This window comes from Xenopus laevis, chromosome 6S (assembly GCF_017654675.1).
Source record: "Xenopus laevis strain J_2021 chromosome 6S, Xenopus_laevis_v10.1, whole genome shotgun sequence".
Taxonomy (NCBI): domain Eukaryota; kingdom Metazoa; phylum Chordata; class Amphibia; order Anura; family Pipidae; genus Xenopus; species Xenopus laevis.
Genome location: NC_054382.1, coordinates 34,455,377 through 34,481,743, shown reverse-complemented (window position 1 = coordinate 34,481,743; position 26,367 = coordinate 34,455,377). Strand labels below are relative to the sequence as shown.

At 39.6% G+C, this 26,367-nt stretch overlaps 1 protein-coding gene across 2 annotated transcripts in view; it reads left to right on the top strand.

Annotated features, from left to right (window-relative positions):
• Positions 1-6,964: 6,964 nt before the first annotated feature.
• Positions 6,965-26,367, top strand: part of skap2.S (src kinase associated phosphoprotein 2 S homeolog) — a 164,672-nt gene continuing 145,269 nt past the window's right edge. Inside the window, exons 1-2 of one of the 2 annotated variants that reach the window (XM_018268770.2) lie at positions 6,965-7,152; positions 22,555-22,660. In XM_018268770.2, the coding sequence (XP_018124259.1) occupies positions 7,110-7,152; positions 22,555-22,660 (149 nt within the window). In that variant the 5' untranslated portion in view covers positions 6,965-7,109. 2 annotated transcript variants of the gene reach the window in all.

Here is a 26,367-nt window from a genome sequence, read left to right as displayed (position 1 = left end):
GATTCGAAGAATTTAATCGTTCGATCGAACTAATAGCGCTAAATCCTTCGACTTCGATATTCGAAGTCGAAGGATTTTACTTCGACAGTCAAATATCGAGGGTTAATTAACCCTCGATATTCAACCTTAAGTAAATTTGCCCCTAAAAATTCTAGTTTTTTTTTACTATAAAATCTAAATTTTTCGTGGAAAAAAACCCTCAAATTTTTTGAGATTTATTATACCCTGGGATGGAAAAAGTTAGGATCCAAAAATCCTCCATCTCAGACCTGCCACTATTGTATATAAATTAATGGGAGTGGTCCCTATCCTATTTGGAAGTTTCCGTTGTCTGAGTTGGCTTTACCCTGAGTATCCATCTATTTCTGGATTTTTGGGCAAAAATCCAAAAAGTTCAGGAAAATGCCTGAAAAATTCGAGCCAATCGGGAAAAAAAAATCTGAAAAAACAGACGATTATGATTTTTCTACGATATTATCGAGTTGCTTCCCGGTCGTGATTTTTTAATAATAAATAAAAATTTTATAAATACAATTATCAGAAAAAAAATGTTGATAACCCCCTAACACTAGAAATACACGCCTATACTGTATGTATATATATATATATATGCAGGAAGGAATTTAAGTGGACAAGGTACACCAAAGGCAGACTATCCATTAACGGCCACAGAATAGTAGAATAACTACAGGGTAAGTTAAACTGATAGGGTAAGTGATAGAGAGCCACAGAGGGAGGATGGTAGTTCAACTAAAGAGAAAGCTATACAATATGAGATTCAGCAGTACAAAAAAGGGGGAGATATACCAATGTGTTAAGCAAAATGATTTACACATTGTAACCCTAGCCAGAATTTGTTCCTTTTATGCAACAATATAACGTAAGGGCACATGAGAGAAATAAGTAGAATTAGATACATCTAGTAACGGTATCTGTTTTAGTCAAATAAGGTTACAGTATTGTGCTGCTGGGTCACAATGTTATTTGTTTTTAACCTGTGTCTGGATTATGAATGATGATTAGTAAATGTATTCTACACCTATGGAATGTTTGTAGTTTAAAGGAATGTTCACAGTTGATTCTGGTACTTTGAAAAAAAAGCCTTGGGGTAGGCTGAAACATTATTTTTTAAAGACCTGAGAGTGCTGGTTTTTGAAGTGGATGGAGATTATTCGTTGATCTCACACCCAGGCAAATGAACTATCTTTATCCAGAGTGCCGACTTCTTGTCAACCTATATATATACGGTATATATATATATATATATATATATCTATATCTATATATATATCTATATATATATATATAGATATATATATATATATATATATATATATATATATATAGATATATATATATATATATATAGATATATATAGATATATATATGTATATACACACAGTATGAAAGGGGGGTTACTACCATGCATGGAATTGGCTCTGGTGATGTAGATGAGCTGCCTTCCATCCCATCTTTAGGCACACCATCTCCCTGTCATTGTACACTTGGGACAGATTTTGGAGCTCACATTTATACTAGAAGAGAAAACACTATATTTGACACTAGCCTAAGAGAACCAGTCTAACACAAAATACCCAGTGGATTAATGGATAACAGTCTTTATAATTCTTTTACATTGTTTTTCTAATTGCCCACAGATTAATTTGTACCCTAAGCCTGGCTTTGCTTTTCATATGTCATTGAATGGAGGGCTGAAGACAGAATTAGAAATAAACAGTGACACTTTTATATTCAGATAATGTTTGGTAATTAAGAAATATTTCATCCCCATTACATTTCACTGTGGTAAATCTTCTTTTGGAATCTTAATACACATGAACAATGCTGGTGTTCCTCCGGTGATCAAAACAAGAACCATACCAGCCAATGTTCTACAATGTCACAATATGAAAGCAGAATAAACACAGTGTGCAGAGTGTGCTTTTGGTAAATGTTAAACCACAGCTCCTATTTTAACCACAACCCTCTTACAAATGTTTTTATAGCAGCACAGAAACCATGGTAAGGGAAAATTTATATTTCCCACGATGCACAGATGCAGGTGGAACTGGTTCAGCGCAAGTGTAAATAAGTATCTTTCTTCATTATAATTCCACCCAATCCATCAGTTATTCCACTATGTCATTTCAGGTTTTGGCAGAAGCTTGGGAAGCAGCTTCCCAAAGTAATTACTGTCAAACATTTTCTCTCAGTACTCGAAAGTGAAATTATTTGAGATAGTTATCAGGCTATTGGTACATTAAATACATTTGCCTGTTATCCAGAAAGCTACGAATTATAGAAAGACCCTCTCCTATAAAGTAAAAAAAAAAAAAATTTAAAATGAATTTCCCTTTTCTCTGTAAACAGTGCCTTGTACTTGATGGTGACTAAGATATAATTAATCCTTAGTGGAAACAAAACAATCGTTTTGGGTTTGTTTCATGCTTAAATTTTTTTTAATAGGGGGTTATTTACTAGAATCCAAAAATTTCTCACCATTTTCTAAACACAAAACTCCCATTCACATGTTTTTATCAATGAATTTACTCGAAAAAATCTGGTGTGGGAAAAGACTCGATAAAATGGTAAAAAAAAATCTACGATTTTTCCGGATTTGATGGGCAATTCGGATTATTGTACAAAACCCAGAGCAGATCATGATATCTTCCAATTGTAAACGCCACATCTGCCACTCACTTCTACATGACCTCGGGTTTGAGATGGAGTACTTTGTTATTCTGATTATTAGCAGCATTGGGGTTTAATAAATAAAAGAAATCTGAATTTTTTTTCCCCTGAAAAAAATGTGTTTTTCCCCTTTATATCTACGACCAGAAAAAATGAGATTTTTATAAATAACCCCCTACAAGTACGGAGATCTGGAAAGCCTCAGGTCCCAACCATTCTGGTAACAGGTCCAATATATGTATTAACATTGAAAAATCCATTGGATATTCTATTTTATTATTTCTCATGTTATGGATCTTAAAGACAGACTTAATAAAAGTAGGGCAGGGCAGTACTGATGCAAATTTGTTAAGGGCAGGCTGCTTTGGTCCACCATTGCCCTTGCATTAGGTCCACCATTGCTTCGAAAGGGGCATTGCAATGGCTACAGTATGGTACAGTATATTGCTACATTTTGTACTACTGACACAGAAACATAATTTTCATCTTCAATGAGTATTTATAGTATAGCTACTTATTGATAGTAGACATCTTGACATGTTAAAATAAGGAAACTGCAGAGTGAGTTTAGAGGATAAACATGGGCAATATTTATCAGTTGTGCACAGTAGTTACTATTGTGCACTTCAGGTCATATACCAAGGAGGGTATGCTTTGTTGAGTGATGGCATATGCCATCATTTGAGTGTTTAGTTTTAAATCACATCTCAGAGAATTCTTGTAAAAGGGTTGTCATATCTTTATAGTATACATCATGTTTAGGATCAAGTATAAAAATGGCAGTTTAACATGCCTAGCATTTATCTAGTGGAGAAAGGAATAGACCTCATGGAGTTTAAAATAAATGTCTCTTTATTGTTTACTGCAAATATCCAACTAGGGAGGTGTCAAAGTCCATTGCAGATTTCATAGTCAATATAGTTCTGTTTTATTACTACTTTTACAGCTATAGAAATTATTTTTCAGAATTCTCAGGACCTGGGTTTTCTGGATAAAGGGGTCTTTCTTTCATTTAGATCACTATACTAAGTATGTTAAAATATTTGAACACTGAATCCAATGGAATTGTTTTGTCATCAATATGGATTCATGCAGTGTCGGACTGGGACACCAGGGACCCACACAAAAACCTTAGACCAAAGAACCATAGACCAGGGGCCCACTCAGTACTATTATTCTTCTTCTCCTCACTCAACCTCTATTCTCGGCAAATTCACTAGGCACCGAAGCGCCGAAGCGCCTAATGCTAGTGTGAATTTGCTAGCGTTGGGCATTTTCGTTACTTTGCAAATTCACTAACGGATGCTGGCGTAACTTCGCTAGTGAATTTGCGCAACAGACGTAACTACGCAAATTCATTAATGCGCGCATTGTTCTGAACGCTACCTTTTACGCCAGACTTCCTTCGCCACCTCAGACCAGGTGAAGCGCAATATAGTAGATAGGGATTGCTTCAAAAAAAGTTAAAAAATTTTCTAAGTCCCAAAAAACGCTGGCGTTTTTTCTTTATTATGGGTGATAGGCTGAAAACGATCGAAAAATTTTGGGGCTCCCCTCCTTCCCCCCTACATTTCCTAACTCATGGCAACTTAACTATACAGTGGGCACATGTGTAGGGCAAAATAAACATTTTATTTGATGTTTTGAAGGTTTCCCAGGCTTGTGTAGTGCTGCTACGAATACTTCCATTGAAATTTGAATTTGGCGCCGTATGCAAATTAACCATCGCTAGCGTAACTTCGCTTTGCTTGGCGAATCAACGCTAGCGCAACTTCGCAACCTTACGCTACCCCTGAGCGCAACTTCGGATTTTAGTGAATTTGCAGAGAGCTGGCGAAAATACGCCTGGCGAAGTGCAGCAAAGTGCAGCAAAGTGCAGCGAAGCGGACGCCAGCACAACTACGATTGTTAGTGAATGTCCCACCTAGTCTCTTTTCTTTGCATACTATAATCTTTATTGCATCTATTTAGCCTCTTTTTTCTCAAAGAAATAGGGAATGGCCATGAAATAGGCCAAATGTTTACCAGCATGAGGGGCCCACTGATACCTGGGCCCACCGGGAGTTTTCCTGGTATCCCTGTGGGCCAGTCCGACACTTGATTCATGCAGCTTACTTACCATCTATAAGCTACTGCTTTACTATTACAAAGAAAAGGAAATCATTTTAAAAACAATTATTTGGTTAGAAGGGATTTTGTATTTCCCGTAACTCATGATTTAGGGGTAAATGCTGCTTCTCAGCTAAGATTTCATACATTTGTAAACTTTTTATGAGCTAAGAGGGGCCTAAACAAATGTTTTTTCTTAAACAGGATTGTGAACCAAAAATAGTCAGAAACTTCTGTCTTATGGCATGGGGTGTTATAGATTGGCAATTATTCAGTGATAGATACACAACCAGTGAAGCACCAAAACTCAACCCAACCCCTCACTGAAGGTTTTTGCAGGGGGTGGGTCATTTTCAGTCATATATCTTTTGGGGAGGCAGAACTGAAGGGTAGGGGCAGATTAATGCACAGGCTCACCTTGGCCCAATTCTTTTACTATTATTAAAATGTTTTTATTTGTGTACTGGGCCCAGTCTAACACACCTGCTGGGAGAAGAAGGCATGCTCCTGGACTTGTGATGTGCGGGCATAACTTGCCCTCCGTGAACCCGCACCTGCCTGCGACTTCCAAGTTCTTTTTACAGACCCGTGCCGCCCCGCCTATGATGTCACAAAAAGGGTCTATAAAAAAGGAAGCCAGAAGTCGAATGCCGGAAGACCAGCAGTGAAAGGTGGCGGGCGGACGGGAAGAGTGGGAAGAGCAGGATGAAGAGCTCAACCCGGACTCGGTGGCCACCCGCAACCGGAGGTGCGAGGTTTGTCTGGCCCACGGGTCCCACGGGTATCAGGCTGGCCTGCACATCACTATCCTGGATGTATTCAGGTTCAGTAACATGACCCAACCCGGAGTAGAGAGCTCAGGTTCACACGTGCCTGGATCTGCCCAGCAGTAGTCTAAAGGGGGAGCATGTGGCTGTAGCCTAGGGGCCCCATATCTCTATACTCCACCACTGCTGAAGGGTCCATACTTGGTCAGATAAATGGCAACTTAATCTGAAGTGGCAGAATAAGAAGCTTAAGGTCAGTGCCCCATGGGGGCTGATTTTTTACCTCTGTATAAACACAGGCAAAGGATCAAGCAATCTGCTGGTCTCTACTTGCTCCAGAGCCTGCACTGCATTGCAAGCAAGTAAAAGGCAAGCGGATTGGCCGAGAACCAGCCCTGTGTGGCTCTGGCCTCTATCTGCTTATACAGTATATGGCCAGCTTAACTTCTGACTGGTTGATATGGGTTACTGTACAACTTTTGCTACATAGTAGGGGATGGCTTTCTACAGATATTGCCCAGGCCCGGATTTGTGGAAAGGCCACAAAGGCATACCTCCCAATTGTCCCTTTTTCAGAGGGACAGTCCCTCTTTTGACAGCTCAACCTGAGGTCCCTCATTTGTTCTGGAAAGTCCCTCTTTTCTCTGCACTGAACAGCCAGAAAAAGAAACAAAGTTTCTAACTTAATTGGCTTTTGGCAGAGAGGCCAGTACAGCTAACAGGTGCAACTAAGATACTTTGTAACAATTTTGAGATAAGAAAATAAGTAATTTTAACAGTTTAGATTTAGATAATGAACATGGTAATTACGGGGTGTGGCCACAAAAATGGGTGTGGTCAAAAAAATTGCCGCTCTACATGCAGAAAACATTTTTGTCCCTCTTTTTACTTCCAAAATGTTGGGAGGTATGCACAAAGGCAGAATTGTTTTGATAAGATGAACTGGGAATTGGTAGGAGATACAATAGCTTTTAAAATTTCCTGCACACCAATCCCCAGTACTCCAGACTTGATGCTAAAAAATGTGTGCACAAAAGAACGGGAGGGTATGGGGGTGATGAACGGCAGCGGGCCTAGGGGAGCCTGCTATGTAAATCCGGCGCTGATACTGCCTGTAGTAAGACATCAGTAAACCCAACACGTTTAGTGTATGTGGTGACAATAGATTTGGACTGGCTCTCAGTATCTTCCACAAACATTCAGTAAGGTAAATGAGTCACTCTCTGCCTAGTTACTAAAGAAAGCACTCTTGTTGAAAATAAACTTGTAAATGTGTTTTCTTTACAAAGTCAGTTGTTCTTTCCGTGTAATGAAAACTGCACTGTAGTGTGTGACTGTCTGCTTGTGGTGGGGGGAGGAGGAAAGCTTGAACAGGGTGATTTGTCCGGTCACTTCCTTAAACACTGCAAGCGCACAAGCTTTTTTGTTCCCCTCTTACATATTAACTTCCCTGTTTTTATGAGCACTGAGAAACAGCCGCGCTACTGTGCAGCCACTAGCTGATTGCACCTGTGTTCTGACTTTCATATAGGACTTTTACAATGAATCCGGCTCTTCCCGAGGATGTAAAGAACTTGCTGACAGGTAATTAAAGGGGCTGGTTTTTCAGTACAGTAAACGTCACCTGAATCAACAGGTTTTGTGGCTGCTGAATACACTGTATAGAGGCCCTGACTGACAGCAGCAGCCTTAAGGGAAGCAGTTTCTGCAGTGTCGGACTGGCCCTCCGGGATACCAGGAAAACTCCCGGTGGGTCAGGGTGTCAGTGGGCCCTCCTGCTTTTAACCTTTGGCCTGTTTCATGGTCATTCTCTATTTCTTTATGGGAATAAAGAGGCTTTATAATGGAAGAATAGAGTATAGTATGTAGAGAGAAGAGAGTAGGAGAATAAAGAGGTTGAGTGAGGAGAGGATGTATAATAGTTTGGAAAGTGGGCCCTCAACCTAAGGTTTTCTGTTGGGCCCCTGGCATCCCAGTCCGACACTGAGTTTCTGATCCTGTTTGGAGCTGGAACAGGTGGTGATAACATTTTTGAATGATGTATTTCTCATAATGTATGTATACAGGATGTAAACGGATGTTACCATCTCTAAAAGTATTGACCATCTTTTTTGGAACCCTCTTGTCACCCACTAAAACCTGCGACCCTAAAGTTACTGTAGAAGATTTCCTTCTGGAATTAGGTCACTCTTGCTGAAATGGTTAATAAGGCAAGCTACAGATTAAGGTGGGGCTACAGCATACAGCGGCCCTATTTATTATCATGCAAGTTCCTTGTTTGAATGAAAATCAAATAATGTCTGCCATGTCTTGGTGTAGGGTTACCATCGCACCTCTTTAAAGGTAAAGTCAAACCAAAAATAACATTTTGCCTTATTAAAGATAACATAATTCTAATTCCATTATACATTTATTAAATACTGTATATCCAGTGCTTTTAAAGTTATTTGTAAAAACACTTGCTATTGAAAGCAGCATTTGCTTAACTCCTGGTTGTTACGTTTAAACAAAGTCAGAGTCTGATAATCAGCACTTTTTATTCCAATACAGTTTTATGACAAAATTGGTGTCTTCAGCAGCGGTAATAACTGTTGTGAATCTACACTACTATTTCACTATGCATTTTGTTATGTCAAAAATACTCCTAGTTTTTTTTTTTTAATTCTTTTATAAATAGATAGTTACATCAATGACATAAATGTACCATAACAACAAAAATACATGCAAAACAAATGCAATAATTAATAAGGTAATTAATACAAGCATTCTAATATATTCATTTTTAAAAAAAAAAAAAAACAAATAGATCAAATTTCTAGTACAACAAGTACAAACTATAGTGAAAATGGATATTGTAGGACTATTGTCTAAAATATAGTCCTAATCTAGATTTTATTATTTTCGTAATAGTACTAGCTAGTGTCATATAATTTTAATGTCATGGATCTATGGTGAATAAAGAATTGAGTCAAGTTTGGATCTATCAGTTTGAGAAAAGTTATTCATGAAAATTTTCCATTTTGACAAAAAATTTGTACGATTCCTCACGCTATCAAATTTAAAAGCAATAGCTTCATTTGTACATAGAGTTTTCAGCTCCGTGATGACATCCATTATCTCCGGAGGATTCGATTTAATCCAATTTTTGAGGATGCTTCAATTAATATTAAATGTGTGTAATGCAGCGAGTATGATATATACTCCTAGTTTTTATGCTAAAAAAAGAGGCAGAATAAATGCAGACACCCCTTGCCTTACACATCAACCAATGGCAGCGGTACCCACCTTCCCCCTATCAGGACACCATGTTTTGAAATATTTATTTTCCTTTATGAAAAACAGTTGTAGCACAGTGGAAAGGAGTGTCTCTAACAAGGTTGGGCAATGTATATACTGTTGCACCACAATGTAATTTCACCTTCCCTTTGAGTCCAATGCATGTGGCAAAATTTTGTTGAGTTTTTCAATCATCATCGGCGGCCACCATTTTGAGATAAATTGTGTTTCATCCAGTCAATGAAAGAAAAATATTTGATTAAGTAAAATGTGAAGCTATGCAATGTTTTGCCTCTCTTTCGCAGTGAAGGGGTTTTACATATTGGCTCATTTGTGGGAAATGATATCTGGGACACTGAAAGTTGTGTAATGAAAATGTTAAGCAACAGGAAATGATCTGAATGGCACTGAAGTATTTTACTTATTGAGAACTTGGCTCAAAAGTCCTCTTCAAGGTTCCAGCAATCACTTAGTCAATTACCTCATCTGTCTGAACCTTAATTTCCTTTTTTGCACTTTGGTGGAGCATATATAAATAATATATTTATTTATTTCCTTGAGGTGGCATTAAGAACTGTATTTTTAAAGACAACTTTTTGATGCTAAACCTTGGTTCACTATGCTGAAATATGCTTTAAGGTTGATAAATATTGATATCTGGAACAGCTTTCAAAAAAAAAAACAGGCACACAAGACTTTTGGGTGAATGTAATAATATTTGCACATATACGAATAAAATTTCCCATTTTGCAATGTAATATTCTTCCTCAAACTGTTATTGCATTTTAAACTTTAATTGCGCTTGCGCACTTTTAAGAAGTGCTTGAAGGTCTCGTAATCTTTTGGAGCAAAAATAGCAACTTTTTCAGCAAGAAATTTTATTACATTCACTGCACACTGGTGCAAACTTTAACATTTATAAACCTTCTTCCACTGCAGGTGAATGGGGGTATTGCAGGTGGAATTGAAGCAGAGGACGGGGGTACCGCTGGTGGAACTGTGGCAAAGGAAGCGGACAGTGTTGGACTGGGACAACAGGGGCCCACCCAAAAACTTTAGACCAGGGGCCAACCCAAAAACCTTAGACCAGGGGCCCACTCTCAGTACTATTATTCTTCCTCTCCTCACTCAACCTCTTTTCTCTTAGTGTCTTTTCTTTACATATTATAATCTATTATTCCATCTTTTTAGTCTCTTTGTTCACATAGAAATAGGGAATGGCCATGAAATAGGCCAAATGTCAGACACCTGTGTTTTCCTGGTATCCCAGTGGGCCAGTCCGACACTGGAAGGGGATACTGCTGGTGGGTACTGATGGTGGAACTGTGGCAGAAAAAGGAGATAATGTTGGTATAAAATAATTGTGGCAGAAAAAGGGGAGTTCTGCTAGTGGAACTGTGGCAGAGGAAGGGGCTACTGCTGGTGGAACTGTGGAAGAGAAGGGGGTTCTGTTGGTGGAACTGTGGTGGGGGAGTGCTGATGGTGGAACTGTGGCAGAAAAGGGGGTACTGCTAGTGGAACTGTGGAAGAGTAGGGGGTTCTGTTGGTGGAACTGTGGTGGGGGAGTACTGATGGTGGAACTGTGGCAGAGGAAGCGGGTACTGCTGGTGGAACTGTGGCAGAAAAGGGGTTACTGCTGCTGGAACTGCAGCGGGGGGTATTAATGGTTTAACTGTGGCAGAGAAAGGAGATACTGTTGGTATAATTGTGGCAGAATAAGGGGAGTATTGCTGGTGGAACTGTGGCAGAGAGGGGTGTACTGCTGGTGGAACTGTGGCAGATAAAGGGGGTACTGCTGGTGGAACTGCAGCAGAAAAAGGAGGAACCACAGGTGGAATTTTGAGTTAGGAATTACCACTTGCAGAACTGCAGTGGAGAAAGGGGGGTACCTTTGCAGGAAAAAGGGGCACACAGATAAACAGAAAGATGAGTTAATGACCCCACCAAGCTTGTAATGTTCCTCTGTTCTTTAAATACAGCAATCATTTCCATATTCCCATAGAATACATTTCTTACCTGAATGATCCCCAGGGCCAGATTTACATAGTGTCCTAGGCCCACTGCCGTTTGTCACCCCTGTCCCCTCCCCTTTATTCATGCAAATTACGTCCTCTGGACTGGAGCAATGGGGATTGTCGCACAGGAAATGTAAAAAATGATTGTATCTCCAGCGCATCCCCAGTGTTTTTGAACCAATGTGGGTGTGGCTAGGCAGCATGCTGCCCCCCTAAAATCCTGCTGCCCACAAATCCGGGCCTGATGATCCCTGTATCTGCTTCCCCTGTACAGCCCTGCTTTGATCACTGCCCCTACAGCCATAAAACAAGGAACCATAAAGTTACACACTCTTTTCTTTCTACTAACTCAGGCCTTTCTTACCCATCATTCACCCTACTATAGCCTGTCCAGTGCTAGGCTGAGAGGAACCCTAGCATCAAATGTCATTTGGCATTTAAAGGAATTGTTCAGTGTAAAAATAAAAACAAAAACTGGGTAAATGGATAGCCTGTGCAAAATAAAAAATGTTTCTAATATAGTTAGGCAAAAATTTAATGTATAAAGGCTGGAGTGACTGGGTGTTAGAACAGAACACTACTTCCTGCTTTTCAGCTCTCTTGTTTTCCACTGACTGGTTACCCTGTGACCAAGCAGTAACCAATCAGTGACTTGAGAGGGGGCCACATGGGCCATAACTGTTGTTTTTGAATCTGAGCTGTATGCTAAGAATCAATCTCACTGAACAATTATGTCCCATGTGGTCCCCCTTCAAGTCGCTGACTAACTCAGAGTTAGGGAGCTGAAAAGCAGGAAGTTGGATTCTGGCTATTATATTAGACTAACTAACTATATTAGAAACATTTTTTATTTTGCACAGCCTATCTATTTATTTAGTATTTATTTTTACACTGAACGGTTCCTTTAAAGCTAAACAGCAGCAGAGTAAACTGTCTACCAATTTAAATACAGCATCAAGTAAACAGGGAACACCAAACAAACATTGCCTTAGCGCTACAACTCAGCTACTGGATGTATCTTGGGAATTTAAGTTTAGTAAGCAATGTGTTCTGCACCGCCACCTTGAAATTTAAATAGTTTTCTTGTTTCTAAAGTCTCATCCCCATAGCCCCCAGGTAGTGGCTTGAACAATGTATTGGAAGGGGGACAGAATACGTCTATCCCTTAATTACTTTTTTTTATAAAAAAAAAAATCAAGGTCAGATAGATAGTAACATGCTCTAATTATAATTTCCCTTAGGGCAATGGCAGACAAGGAGATTTAGGGCCTACTACATTTAGTAGAGTGGTAGTTGACAGGGTTTGTCAGAGACTTACCTGCTAAAATAATACAAAATCACTCTTAGAAATCTGGTCTTTTCACATATATATATATATATATATATATATATATATATATAGTGTGTGATACATTTGTCTTTGCCAAAACATTTTGTTCCCCGATCCACAACTCTTTTATCTGACAGGGAAGCACTTATGTTTTGCATACACCTTACATTACCCCCAACACATCTGAAAGGTAACTCTGCTAAACAATGTTTTCTACTGAGAGCGACAGAAGTTTATTTTTATCTGAGAACAAATGTTTAAGGGTCAGTGGCAGATTCTAGCCTACATGACTGATGCTTGATAAAAAAGATGCAGAATGCTCTTGTTTGAAATACATGCTAAAACATATTTATGGTTTAACACGGCTTGACATATAAAAGGTAACATAGTAACAGCTATTGGGGCTGGGAAATAAGATAACTGTACATAAAGTGCAAGCTGTCACTCATAATTCTTATTAGGGATTTTGTTGATTCAGAGGAAGGTGAAAACCTGAATGAACTAAGTGAAAGAGAAATTGTGCTGATTTTGGAATGAATAAGCTAAAGGAACAATAATTTCAACTTTATTTTCTATGTTTGGTAACCCTAGATCAGCGGTCAGCAACCTTTACTATCAAAAGAGCCATTTTGCCCCCTCTTCCACTGAAGAAAAATAGTCTGGAGCCGCAAAACATAACACAGTTTATAAACTTTTCAACTGTTACAACAACAGAATACAACAAACAAATATGCAGTGTGCATGTGTAGGCCTACTTTGAAAAAAATTAAACACTGAATAGCCCTATAAAATACAAATGTTATCATCTGTTTAAAGGCGAGGGCTATAGACGTCATTAAAATATGCGTCACATCCACGTCTATAGACCTCGCACCTGCTGCAGCTGGACTCTGGAGGCTTCTCTCTTGTTTTGAGTGTGCGACCATAATGAATCATCTTGCTGCGGCATGGTCTTGCCTGGGATGTCTATACAGGCCTCGAACCTGCTGGCAGCATCTTGAGTGTACGACAGTGGTAAGCCAACAGTTAGCTTACCATGGTAGCACACTCAAGAAGCCGCCAGCAGGTGCGAGGGCTCTATAGACTATGTGACAGGCAAAGCCACAAGACTGAGCCACAGCAAGCAGGTTGCCTACCCCTGCCCTAGATAAACCGTGTCTTGAAACTATTTGCTGCAACCCAACACAAGTTCTTTAATATACTTGTTGCATTAAATGATAGTTGATAGACCACATGTTGATACACTAAATAATACTTAAATTATGATGTCACACAAATTAAAGATCACTATGCTTATTTTTCTACAAAATACAGCTGCATTTCTATACAAAGAACCGTCTGAGGCTGCTGCAATACTGCCGCCCCCCCCATTACCCCATTACCCCCAGCGTTTAGCTTTTCAGAACTGGAGGGGGTCCAGAGAGGGGAGTATCATTAGTGCAGAGAGTGCAATGGCACCCTCTTACACTAGAAGAGCCAAATCTGGCTCTTAAAGTTTCCAGGAGCAGCTATTCGCCAACCCTGGTAACTTGTTGGGCGCTGTTGCCTGAGTCGAGTTTTTCACGTCACCTCATTGGCTCTGGCCCCTGATAAAATACAAAGAAATCCTATAGAACACATCATTAAATTCCTCTAATATTAAAATAATTCAGCACTCTATATAGATTGCTTAATATTTGCATTAGTCCCTGCTCAAGTGGAGCTTGCAATCTATGCTATGGTTTCTACAGCATTCAAATACCCTAGGATCAATTAACCTGTCAGTATGTTTTTGGAGTGTGTTATGCAACCCACATAGATGCAAAATCCTTGCAGATAGTGCTTAAGTCAGTACTAAATTTAGGATTGTAGTCAGACAGCAGTGCTGTCAGTGCTACCAATACTTACATTCTTGGTAGAATTGTGATCAAGGGATGATCAAGTCAAGAAGGAATTAAAAAATGCAGCAGATCACAGTCATCACAGAGTATTTAAATCTAAAGGCATAATACAGTGAGGTTGAAACCCCTTCATTGCTAGAGACCCTTAGCAGCCAATCCTAACCCCAAAATTGGGTTAGACAATAAAAAAATAAAAAAGTGCTGGGTTTTCTATAATTACATGATTCATATAAATGTTCCCTTAAAACTGTGGCTGGCTACTTTAATATCACCTTATAATTTATCTAATCATACAGTTCATCGCTCAATATAGTTCACCCCCATACAGACTTAATAAATATTCAATTAAAAGACATAAAAACTGTATAAAATATGTATGTAAAAATTAATTAGAAAGCATGAAATTCCTTTGCTGTAATGGAAATTCATGGGCAAAAATGCATAGGCCAAAGTTAGTCACTTAACAGCATCGACTTAGGTAGATAGGTAGAGAATGTTAGTTCAGAAATGTCACCAATCATCAATTTAAATTAGCAACATTAGTTAAAGCCAGTAAGAAAGTTTGAAAATGTCAGCATTACCTTGAATTACATTTTTTTTAATTAACTTTTGGTTTAATAAAGAAAGTGCTACTCTGAGACAATTTGGAATTGGCCTTCATTTTTTAAAATTATTTAGCTTTCTGTTAAGCAGACCATCAATTTGATTAGGAGAGGGCCTGCATAGTAAGATAAGTAATAAGATAAAAAGTAACAAGGCTTAAATTGTAGCCTCATAGAGCAATAGTTATTTGGCTGCTGGGGTCAGTGACTCCTCTGTGAAAGCTGGAAAGTATTTTAAAAAACTTTAGGCACTAGTTGGTATATCTGCATGACTCTGTAAGGGCAAAGACAGACAGAACATTTTGTCACCCAGGATTAATCATGGTTATAATGGGCAACAAAACATCCCTTATTTCTAGTGATGGGCGAATTTATTCGGCAGGCGAGGAATTCATGGCGAATTTGCACAATTCAATGCCGGCGAATAAATTCGCGAAACAGGCGCTAATATTTGCCGCCATCAAAAAAGAGACACCGGAGCCGTTTCGCGAATCACTACTTATTTCCTCTCCAGTGACTAATATGTTAATCGCCACTAGAGTAACATACGCACCGTGGCTACTTTCCAAAGTTTCCTTGCGAGGAAACTATTAGCAGTGGTGAAACAAGGGACATTCTAGTAATTGCAGGTGACAAAACATCCCAGCTGTCATTGTCCTAATGCAATACTACTCTTTTAGATTATTATTAATGTACAAAAAAAAATGACCTATAGGCAACGTGGACCATTTTTCACTGATTTGCTTTTGTAAGGAATTGTTGCTTGGTTTCCTAAACCTTACTATTTGCCAACCTGACTGTCCCTTCATAAACTGTTAGTTATAGGTTCTAATGCTAACGGACTTCTGCTGAACAAATATGGCAGCCCCCTTATACAGGAAATACTTTATTATAACAATTATACATAGCATACAAAGACAATGTTGTATAATATAAAAAAGTTTAATTGTAGGTGTCAATATCTCTTTAAGTTATAGTTCAAGCAGTTCCAGTGGATATCAGTGAGACTACTAACATTCTTTCTTATTGTGTATTGTGTAAAGAAAAACACCCTTTTTTATTCTAACCTATCAGAACTGCTCCATTTAGACCAGGTCTAGAAATGTATCAGTGTTAAGAATAGTTCAGTGCTGAGAGGCAGTAACCCACCAAAGTTCAAAGGCAAATTTCATATTCAAAGTCGTAGCTCAAGAACCTGTTCTGAGCTTGTATACTAGGCTTGTATACTAGACCCATGCCAGTGTACAGAAGAATGTGTGAACAGTGTAGAATGGGTTGACAGAAAACAAAATGGTGCATCCTAGACAATATTTGAAATTTTTTTATACCTACATAGCAAAAACAAATTATGCCTATGTTACTGTGGATACAATATGAAATGATTCTTCTTGTCAGACAAGCACCTCTCCTTAAATATCCACTCTTGTATATGTGCAGGGTACATAAACAGTTACACAGTGTCGGACTGGCCCACAGGGATACCAGGAAAAGTCCTGGAGGGCCCAGGTGTCAGAGGGCCGTCATGCTGCTAAACATTTGGCCTATTTCATGGCCATTCCCTATTTCTATGAGAACAAAGGAGCTAAATAGATGGAATAATAGGCTATAGTATGTACAACTAAAGAGACTAGGAGAATAGAAGTTGAGTGAGGAGAGGAACAATAATAGTACTGAGAGTAGGCCCTGGTCTAAATTCTCTTGGTGGGCCCCTGGTCTAATGTTTTTGGGTGGGCCCCTGGTGTTCCAGTCCAACACTGCAGTTACAATAAAGTTTAGAGTGAAAGACACATGTCCATCAAGTTCAACTCTTTACCAAAGTAAATCATATTAGTAGCTGAACTAGAAGAAGCAGTCTCAGATTTGTTTCATGGGGACAATGGTTCCATCTGGTCTTCAAAAAGGCAAACTAGTCCCAAAGATATTAATATTATTGGTGGCCTTATATTTTCTGCTATGCCAACATGGCAACCAACCATTTTTTTTTAAACAAACCAATGAATCTGCTACTACTTCTACATATTCTAGTGTATATGTGGTACAAGGATGTTCAGTTTGATATTGTTCCCTTAAAAAGGGTTGTATGCACCCTTGTTTAATAAACATAGCTTGTGTTAAACATACTTTTAATGTTTTAATCAAGATAAATCTATGATCTGTATTATTTTGTGAGACAAATTGATTAAGATATTAAAATTACTAATAGTTCTTGCATGCAGCTATGGGAGGAGAATTAATGCCAGTGCTGAGTGAGCCAGGGACTGGGAAACAACAGGGCCATGACAGGGTTAGGAAGCCCTGAGGAGGAGCCAGTGATAGGCTTATGAAGTGTGGGGCATAGCAGTGGTCAAATTTGGGACCAAAGTGATGGAAGGGGCCCGGTAGAAGGAGCATGAGTTATGGAGAAAAGCCACACCTAGGAGTAAAAATAGGTGGGCTCCTCATTTTTCTTTGTAAGAGTTTGCAGCCTTCAGTTGCTAGTAAAGTTTACAGGAAAGTTATTTGTTACATATTGGATGCAGGGTTTGCATTAACCCTTACACCTTACTGGTGTTAATATTCATATATTGTTTCTTACTTATGTAAATTTCATAATAAATAAGTTGCAGCTTTTTTCTCTTGCAGTTATTTTAATAAAGGGGGATGTTGGGCTGCCAAATTGATGCTGTCCCTGTCAAGTTGTTAATAAGGTAAACAGTGCACGGATAAACCCACTTCATGAATTTTGGCTCGTCTGTAAACCAAAACAGTCACAACAAAGGGGACAAGGGGGATGTTTGTTTACTTTAAGCTTGTTATCTCTTTTTAACCTAATTCCGCTGATTACAGGAAGAGAGATCAGGAAGAAGTAGACACGCCAACAAAGCAATTTTTCGTTTTATAGTTCTATTTCTATTTAATTACTGAATTAAAGGGATACTGTCATGGGAAAAAATTTTTTTTCAAAATGAATCAGTTAATAGTGCTGCTCCAGCAGAATTCTGCACTGGAATCCTTTTCTCAAAAGAGCAAACAGATTTTTTTCTATTCAATTTTGAAATCTGACATGGGGCTAGACATTTTGTCAATTTCCCAGCTGCCCCTGGTCGTGCGACTTGTGCCTGCACTTTAGGAGAGAAATGCTTTCTGGCAGGCTGCTGTTTTTCCTTCTCAATGTAACTGAATGTGTCTCAGTGGGACATGGGTTTTTACCATTTTTTTACCAGGGCAGCTGTTATCTTGTGTTAGGGAGCTGTTATCTGGTTACCTTCCCATTGTTCTTTTGTTTGGCTGCTGGGGGGGGGGAGGGAGGGGTGATATCACTCCAACTTGCAGTACAGCAGTAAAGAGTGATTGAAGTTTATCAGAGCACAAGTCACATGACTTGGGGCAGCTGGGAAATTGACAATATGTCTAGCCCCATGTCAGATTTCAAAATTGAATATAAAAAAATCTGTTTGCTCTTTTGAGAAATGGATTCAGTGCAGAATTCTGCTGGAGCAGCACTATTAACTGATTCATTTTGAAAAAAATGTTTTTTCCCATGACAGTATCCCTTTAAAAGAATAGAAATAATAAATTTTCAGAACAATTCCATGAGATCTTTTCCAGTATGTCCTTTTCATTGGCTGCTCTGAAAAAAAAGTGATCAACAGCTGACCACATAATGACAGTAGGAGTTTAAACCAGAAGTGTTGATAACATGATTAGGAAAATTATGTTACTGTCACCTACTGAAGCAAAAGTCCTTATGTAATTTATAGTAGTATGTATTTTGTCATGGCGTGTGTTTTTGTCTACAATGAAACATCGCAAATTAATTAATACAATATATATCTTATCAATAGGTGTTTTTTTACCCTTTGGAAAAACAACAGTTCTAGAATTCCAAATCTAGCCACCAAGATGGCAAGGGACCTTGGGAGTTGTAGTCTTGGCACAGACGCAGTGCCAGTGGTTGTCTTTTCCTGCCTTAAATCAGCTTATCGGGTCTGTTTAATTCATCATCCACATTGTATTTCATTTTAAAACATTTTTCCCTTGCTCCACTTTACCCAAGTGCTTGCGGTACATTTTATCTGTCTTTTCACAAATCATTTCTCTCTCTGTAATTGACACTAAGTAATTTGTAAATGGCGCATTATCACTTATCTCTGGTTGGATCCTCCAGTGTGTGTATTAACTTTTACTTTAAGCACATGAGCACTTTTCTCTCTGGAGGGAACTTAAAGACTGCTAAGCCTGTTAATATAAACAGTAGCTAAATAAATATTGCTATCTATTTTAGGAAGGAATGTTTGTGTTAGCATTTTTGATACGTTCCCCCCTTATCAAAGCTAGACTTTCCTGGTTAACTTGATTCCCGTGCTAATTTTTCGGTTAATTGCTAAAATTAGCAGACTGACAGATTTCAGAATTATAAAAATGGGGGATGAAAAAGAGTCTTATCAATTTTCTGACTGTAGTTGTACTATTTATACAGTCACACATAGCAGCTACCAGTAATCATGTGGCCCCACACTACAAAGTTAGCAAGTCCTCCCACCCAAAGAGCCCACCAGGAAAACTCCCTGTGGACCCAGGTGTCAAGGCCCTCAACATCCCTGAAAGGTCAACATCCCTGCAATTTACTGATGATAACAGGTTACAAGCTCTAAGCATTATGTTTATTCCTTTCTACAACCAAAATAAATAATTAGCTTATTTATGATTACTATGCATGATGGAAATAGGATGCTAATTGTCCTTGGAGCCCACTACTAGATCTTCTTGCAAACCAGTCAGGCCCTGGGCATATGAATAAAGTGGGCACAATTATACTATAAATTAGGGAAGAAATGTGAATTAATAGCGGAGACTTGTGCTGATTTTTTTCACTTTGCATTACTCAATAAATGATATGCATTTGTGTAGGACGTTTACTCCATGCAATAAGAAAGCAAGCAGCTTACCCTGAAAGCCGTGATATACTGGAAACCTATCAGCAACTGTATCATTTATGTTTATATAATATTGCCAGTATTGTTGCCAATATATAAAATACACAAAAGCCATGAATATATTGTAAATTATATCCTTATAAACGGTGAGTACTGATGTCATCATTTATAAAAGGTGATGCCATTTCTTGCACATGACTCACTGAAACTTGTGTATTATAATAAATAAAGTACCCCCTGTTGCAAAATATGAGGATATTAGAAGTTACCTTGGAGTTCCATGACCTGTGTAAACAGTGCCGGGCCAGGCCAGCCGGGCACTGTAGGCAACCCGGGCGGCCAATTCAGCTCCCACCGCAGTAGTGCGCAACCAAGTCTGCACGTGCGTAACCGCGCAACCCCCTGCGCAGTCAAGTTGGTCGTGCGCAAAGTACTTTGACTTCAAAGAGCGAACCCACTTTTCACTGAGGTAACACTTGCCGGACTAGTGGTAGGCTGCATATGAGGTACTTGCCTGGCGCCCTCCAAGCTTTGAGCCCTAGGCACGTGCCACTTCTGTCTACCCCTAGTTCCAGCCCTGTGTATAAAAACACTCTGCCTTTGGCCTTGCGTTTTTATATGGTCATGAAACTCCAAGGTGACTTATAATATCCTTTACAATAATTTACAAGAGGGGGTACTTTATTCACTATATATATATATATATACACATCTTAGTGAATTTGCATAGTTAGGTCCATTTGCCAGAGTGCAAATTCACCAAGCATTAGGGAGCAAAGTACCGATAGCGTCTATCTCCTTCGCTATAGAAGTTATGTCAGCGTTAGTCACTTCGCCCTTTAGTAAATTTGCCCCCAAGTGTGTGACAGTGTCTGACTGCCAGACTGCCGGTATTAACACTTTTTCAGACGAAAATGCTATTGTGGCTATTGTGGTAGTAAACACACCATGTACCATAACTGTTTCAAATGGAATTCACATGTGAATTTGTATGAAATATCATCAAAATAACTTTTGTTTTTGATTTCTCCATTGTAATTGTCCAGAAGCGTCACTAGAGGGGGGCGGGCCCTGGTGCGTGATGCGCAGGCGGGCCCCGCCCCCTTATTACGGCCGCATTTGGCCGGCTTTGTCAGTGGAGCGTGAGCTGCCGGGGGGCCCTGAGGGGGTGCGGGCCCTGGCCCGCTCGCACCCCCTGCTCCCCCGGTAGTTCCACCACTGTAATTGTCTAAAGTACAAACTGCCAGCTAAAATATGTTACTCACATTAATTAATGTGATATTAATTCTACTAAAAGTTTTAGTCTTGCATGCAAATCCACGTACACATTGCATACTGTTGTTGTCTGATAAAAAAGGTAAAAAGGGCCCTGCTCAGTAGAACTTAGAATCTAAAAGTGAAGTGGGTAGGATACAAAAGGTTTGGGGTTTGGCAAGATCTGGAGCATTTAATGGGGTGCCAGTTCAGATCATTTATATCAAGGCAGTTGGAAGGTCTTAAAACCCAGGCCAGTGTGGTGGCACACGTGGCAATTCTAAAGCGATCAGAGTGAAATCTTGCAGACGATTCACATTTGTGCCGGCGGATAGGTATTAGTCATCTGAAAATGAGGAGGTTTTTTGCTGGGCAACTAATCCTCCCCCCCCCCGGAATAGCCACGTGTGCCACCACCCTAAATAGGAAACCCTTAAAGGGGACCCGTCACCCCAAAAACGTATTCAGAATCTTATTTTATCACATTAGTCAAGCCAAATTAACTTTAATACACAATATAAATTATTTGAATCTTGTTTCCTACAGTCTGGGAATTCATAATTATAGCAAGCAGATAGGAGCCATTTTGTGGACACTGTTATTAAGTCAAGCCTTGCATCATCTCAGAATCTTGTTTGTGCACCAGAATGGGGAACCCAATGTTCATCCCCATGCACTGGCTACCAGGCCCAGGCTGGCAATCTGTGGGTTCTGGCAAGTGCCAGAGGGGCTGCTGTAAGATGCCATAGACATTCACTATTTAGTGGGCTGGTGGCGGCTGTTTGGGCCTCTCTGTAATTGGAATGCCAGGGCCTATTTTGACTCCAGTCCAGACCTGCTGGCTACACAATTAAATGATGAAGAGTACGGGGGGGGGGGGGATGTGGGGAGTGCAGTAACATCTAGGAAGTGCTGAATGGATAGTTAAAGTCATTTTTTCTTTCCATCCCTTTAGCTTTAAGATAAGGAGAGTTCATTGTATTGCTTATCTTTGGACTGGTAATTTTTTTACAAATTTTTCTCTGCTCAACAGAACCAGTTTCAGGAAGTGGTTTCATTTCCTTGTCTAGTGCAGGGTATATAACAAACGCCACAGATATTTCTAACTTTAGTGTACGCAAAAAGGATCTTTGCTACAAGCTTTATTCATTGAAGTCAAACTCACTTTTGTGGAGTGCTCACCCCCCTGAAACCCCCCCACTTTTTTCTGTACTAAGGATCCACCAGCTGCACACTGAAATACACTGTAATAGTGTACAAAAAGAAATTATTGAGCCCACATACAAAAAGGCATCGTTTTGAGCCTACCAGGCCCTTTATCAAGCTTGTATTCATTGAGGTCATGATGAAATGCTTTTAATAGTGAAACAAACTCTAGGATCATAATGGCATAATTCGATTTAACAACTGCCAACAACAGCAGTCTCTGGGTCTTGACACATCTTCTGTGGCCAGTAAACTGAGTTTGTAGTACAGGTAATGAGTGAGGATACAATAATCAGCAGACCATTTGTTGACTTGACTGTAACAGCTGCCAGTGACAAATGTGACTTCATCAGCTGTTCTTTTTGCTGAAACAGAGAACCATAAAAATAAATATAAAATGTAGCAATATATGACTTGAAAGTGATGAGCCTAATCCATTTTCATTGACCATGCTACATTGCTGTTGCCCTAATTCTGATTTGTTTGTTTTCTGCTATTCCTCCTTAGACTTGGAAACCTTTATATTGGATGTTTTAAAGGGGGAGACTCTGTCAAAGAAAGCCAAAGAAAAGAAAGAGGTCCTGATAAAGAGATTGAAGGACATCAAACACAGGTATATTTGCAGTCACAGTATATCCTATTCCGTCAATGAAGGTTTTACTTGCTGACTTTTCTTTTTGGAATTTTTCCTTTGGTAATTCCTGAGCAAATAAACAGATACCCACTTTTATTAATGTAGATGAAACTGCAGGGGGGTTTCCTGTTCAGGCTGGTAAAGAATGTGTTTTGTGGCTTTTAAGCATTATTATGAGCTTTGATATCACAAGGTTACCAGATTGTATGAAAAACCAGTAACATTTTTAGAATCCAAATTAGAAGGGCTCCACAAAATGGAAAAAAACACGTGGCCAGGGTCCCCTATTAAAGTAATGGGGGGCCCTATATAAGTAAAAAAAACACTGTGGCCAGGGATTTAAAAAAAAAAAAAACCTTTTGTGTTCAGTGGAAACTTGATTTTAAAATTTGGTAGGCAGTCTTCTTCCTCCTAGGTAACAGCAGCTTCAGCTCTTTTCTGGGACTTCCGCTTCAGCTCATATTCAGCTGTGGGTCCCATTCAGTTTTGGGTCCCCTTCGGCTTCCATTTTGCTTCAGCTGTGCTTTGGGTCCCATTCAGCTTTGTCTCTGCTTTGGGTCCCATTTGGGTTCGGCTCTGCTTCAGGTCCAATTCAGCATCGGTCCTCTTCAGCTTCACTTTTCATTCAAGTTCAGCTTGGCTTTGGCTCCCATTCGGCTCCACTTCCCTGGCCCATTAATGGCCCGATGGCAAGTACAGGCCTGTACATGCATGGAATCCCTGATCTGGAAACCCATTATAGAGAAACGTCTGAATTAAGGGAAACTCATCTTCTATAGAGTCCATATTAATCAAATAATTAAAAATGAGTTCCCTTTTTCCTTTAATGATAAAACAATACATTTTACTTGATGGTAACTAAGCAGCATGAATCAATATTGGTGGCAAAACAATCCTATTAGTTTTACTTAATTTTTAAATAACTTAAAGTATGCTAATCCAAATTGCAGAAAGTTCACCTATCCAGAAAATTCCACGACCCATGCATTCTGGATAATAGATCCTACACCTGTATAATGAGTGCAGCTCATTAAGTTACATTTATTAGGAGTGTCACTGTTTTTTCACATGATCTGGTAAGTAACTGAGGATAGTTTGCTTAGGACACACAGTAAGTTATTTTACAGCATAAAACACTGTGCAGAATGAATTAAAATGGACCCCTTGTATAATGAAAAATTCAGCAAAGTCTACAGAGATACCTAGGGGGTTATTTACTAAACTCTGAATGCAAAAATCCCGAAAAATTTGTGATTTTTAAAATAACAGCAAACTTTTAAAAAATTATGATTTTTTTCGGAATTTATTAAACCCCAAGGATGGAATCAGAAAATCCATCATCTCAGACATGCCGAGGTTACATATTAGTCAATGGGAGAAGTCCTAATTTTTTGATGTGCGCTGGGTTTCGTGCAATACCCCTAAGTTTTTGGAGTTTTCAGGCAAAAAACATAAGAAATCTGAGTTTTCAGGTGAAAAATCTTAAAAAATCATAAATATCAGGGGGTTTTTCCGCAAAGCAAATTTTCCGGAAAATGTAATAAAAAATAAGCATAAAAAACCCAAGCGGATTAATACTGGAGTTTGTAGCAGAAAATGTTAAGATAAAATCAGACTTTGATAAATAACCCCCCTAGAGTTGAATTAGGATCATGAAAGTTAATCTGGCCTAATACATGATATTACTGGGGGGCGTGGCATGCCACCGAGTGATGCGGCTGTGTTTGTGAAGAGCTCCGTATGTTCTGCACTGTAAGAGGGCTATAACCGATCGTTGAAGATGGGGAAAACCGGTAAAAGTAAACCAGAAAAGGAGAAGGCACCTTTCTAGGCGCCAGACTTTGTCCCAACAAGAACTTGCACCGCTGTTTGTGCGGAAAAAGGCAGATCGCGCACTTTCCAAGATGGCGCCTGCCAATGCGGACAGAGAACAGTTTGCCGAAATGGCGCGCGACTCCTCGGATCCGGAGAGTGAAGGGGAAGGAGATGAAGAGGTAAACATTCACACTTACCTTGCTAACCTCCCCTCTCGAGCGGATATTAAAGAGATGTTGCAGAATAGGACTGCGTCACTTACAGGTGAGCTGCAAGATATTAAAAGGGACATGTCACACATGGCACGACGCACTGATGATTTGGAGTCTAACCAACACAAACTTGTCCAAAATGACCTCTCACTCCACTCCCAAGTTTCCACTCAGGCCCGCACAATTTCAGACCTCCAGCGGCAGCTGGAAGATATGGAAAATAGAGGGAGGAGGAATAATATCAGGGTGAGAGGCCTACCTGAAACGGTCTCTTCGGATGAAATTTTTCCTGCCCTGCTACAAATATTTAACAGCATACTAGGCAAAGACCCAGATGCCACAATGGAAATTGAAAGAGCACATAGGGTGCAGAAGCCAAAAGCGGCCCCTCTGAATGCCCCTAGAGATGTGCTGTGCTGTTTTAATAGTTTCAGGCTCAAAGAAGAGATTCTGCTTAAGGCAAAGGACTTGCCCACTCTCTCTTTTGCTGAATGCACCATAAAGCTGTTTCAAGATGTCTCACGAACAACTTTAATGAAAAGAAAATCACTTAAACCTATTACTGACATGCTACGGGAAAAAAATATCCCATACAGATGGGGTTTCCCATTTGCTCTTATCGTCAACAAAGATGGAGGACAAGCAATTCTCAGACAACCTGATAACACTATTCCATTTCTACGGAAATTGCAGATTGTACTGATGCCTCTCCCAGGATGGTTGACTGAACCCAACCCACAGCACAACATGGACTTTGAACTGCAAGGTCACTGGTCTACACAGCGTACACCCAAACGCACCCCGAGAACCCCAAGACCTACGAACTCTAGGGACAGATTCGCTTCACCAGTTGGAGGGGTCAAGTGAGTCCCAAGAGGCAGCAGATGTATGGATCCTTGCTGACATTCACTTTTGGCCCGGTTTGCTGAAGTTTGGTTTGACTGTTGTTTCTGGACACTTTATTCCATGACATCGTTCGCTCGTTGGATACGTAAAGTATTTCTAATATTGCTCTTGCTTTGTTATACGTTATATTGTTTTGCATATGTTTATATCCCCGGTATTCATGTCGCATATGTTTTCCCCAGGCAAATCAGATAATAGCCCCCTGTGCAGACATGGCTATCCTTCTTTGCTCTTACCGGCTCCGCCGTCCCTCGGCTGGCAATCTCTCCCCCGCATTACTATGGCCATTTTTTGTGTTAGCCAGATGGGAAGTTCCTTCCTTGCTATCTCTGGCTCGGCCTTGATTTTGTTGCCCCTTCCTTTTTTTCTCCGCTACCTCACCCTCCCCACCCACCCCCTCTCCAGGACAAGGGTTTTAACAAGTGATTCAAGCTTGAAAGAGGCTTATATGACTGGGTTTCCTTGGTATATTTTTGCTAACCATACTGTAAAGGTTTTATTATGGAGTGTAAAACTATAAATTACAATGTCAATGGATGAAACAATCCGGTAAAGCGGTCGCAGATTATTACTGAATGTGTCAGGTTGAAGGCAAAGATTGCTTTAATTCAGGAAACTCATTTCCAAGAGGGCAAACTCCCTCACTTAAAATTTAAGCACTTTCCCATTATTGCCACGAGCAATAATCCGAACAAAAAATGCACTGGAGTCATGACGTTGATTCATAGAGATTTACCCTTTGTTCTAAAGGAC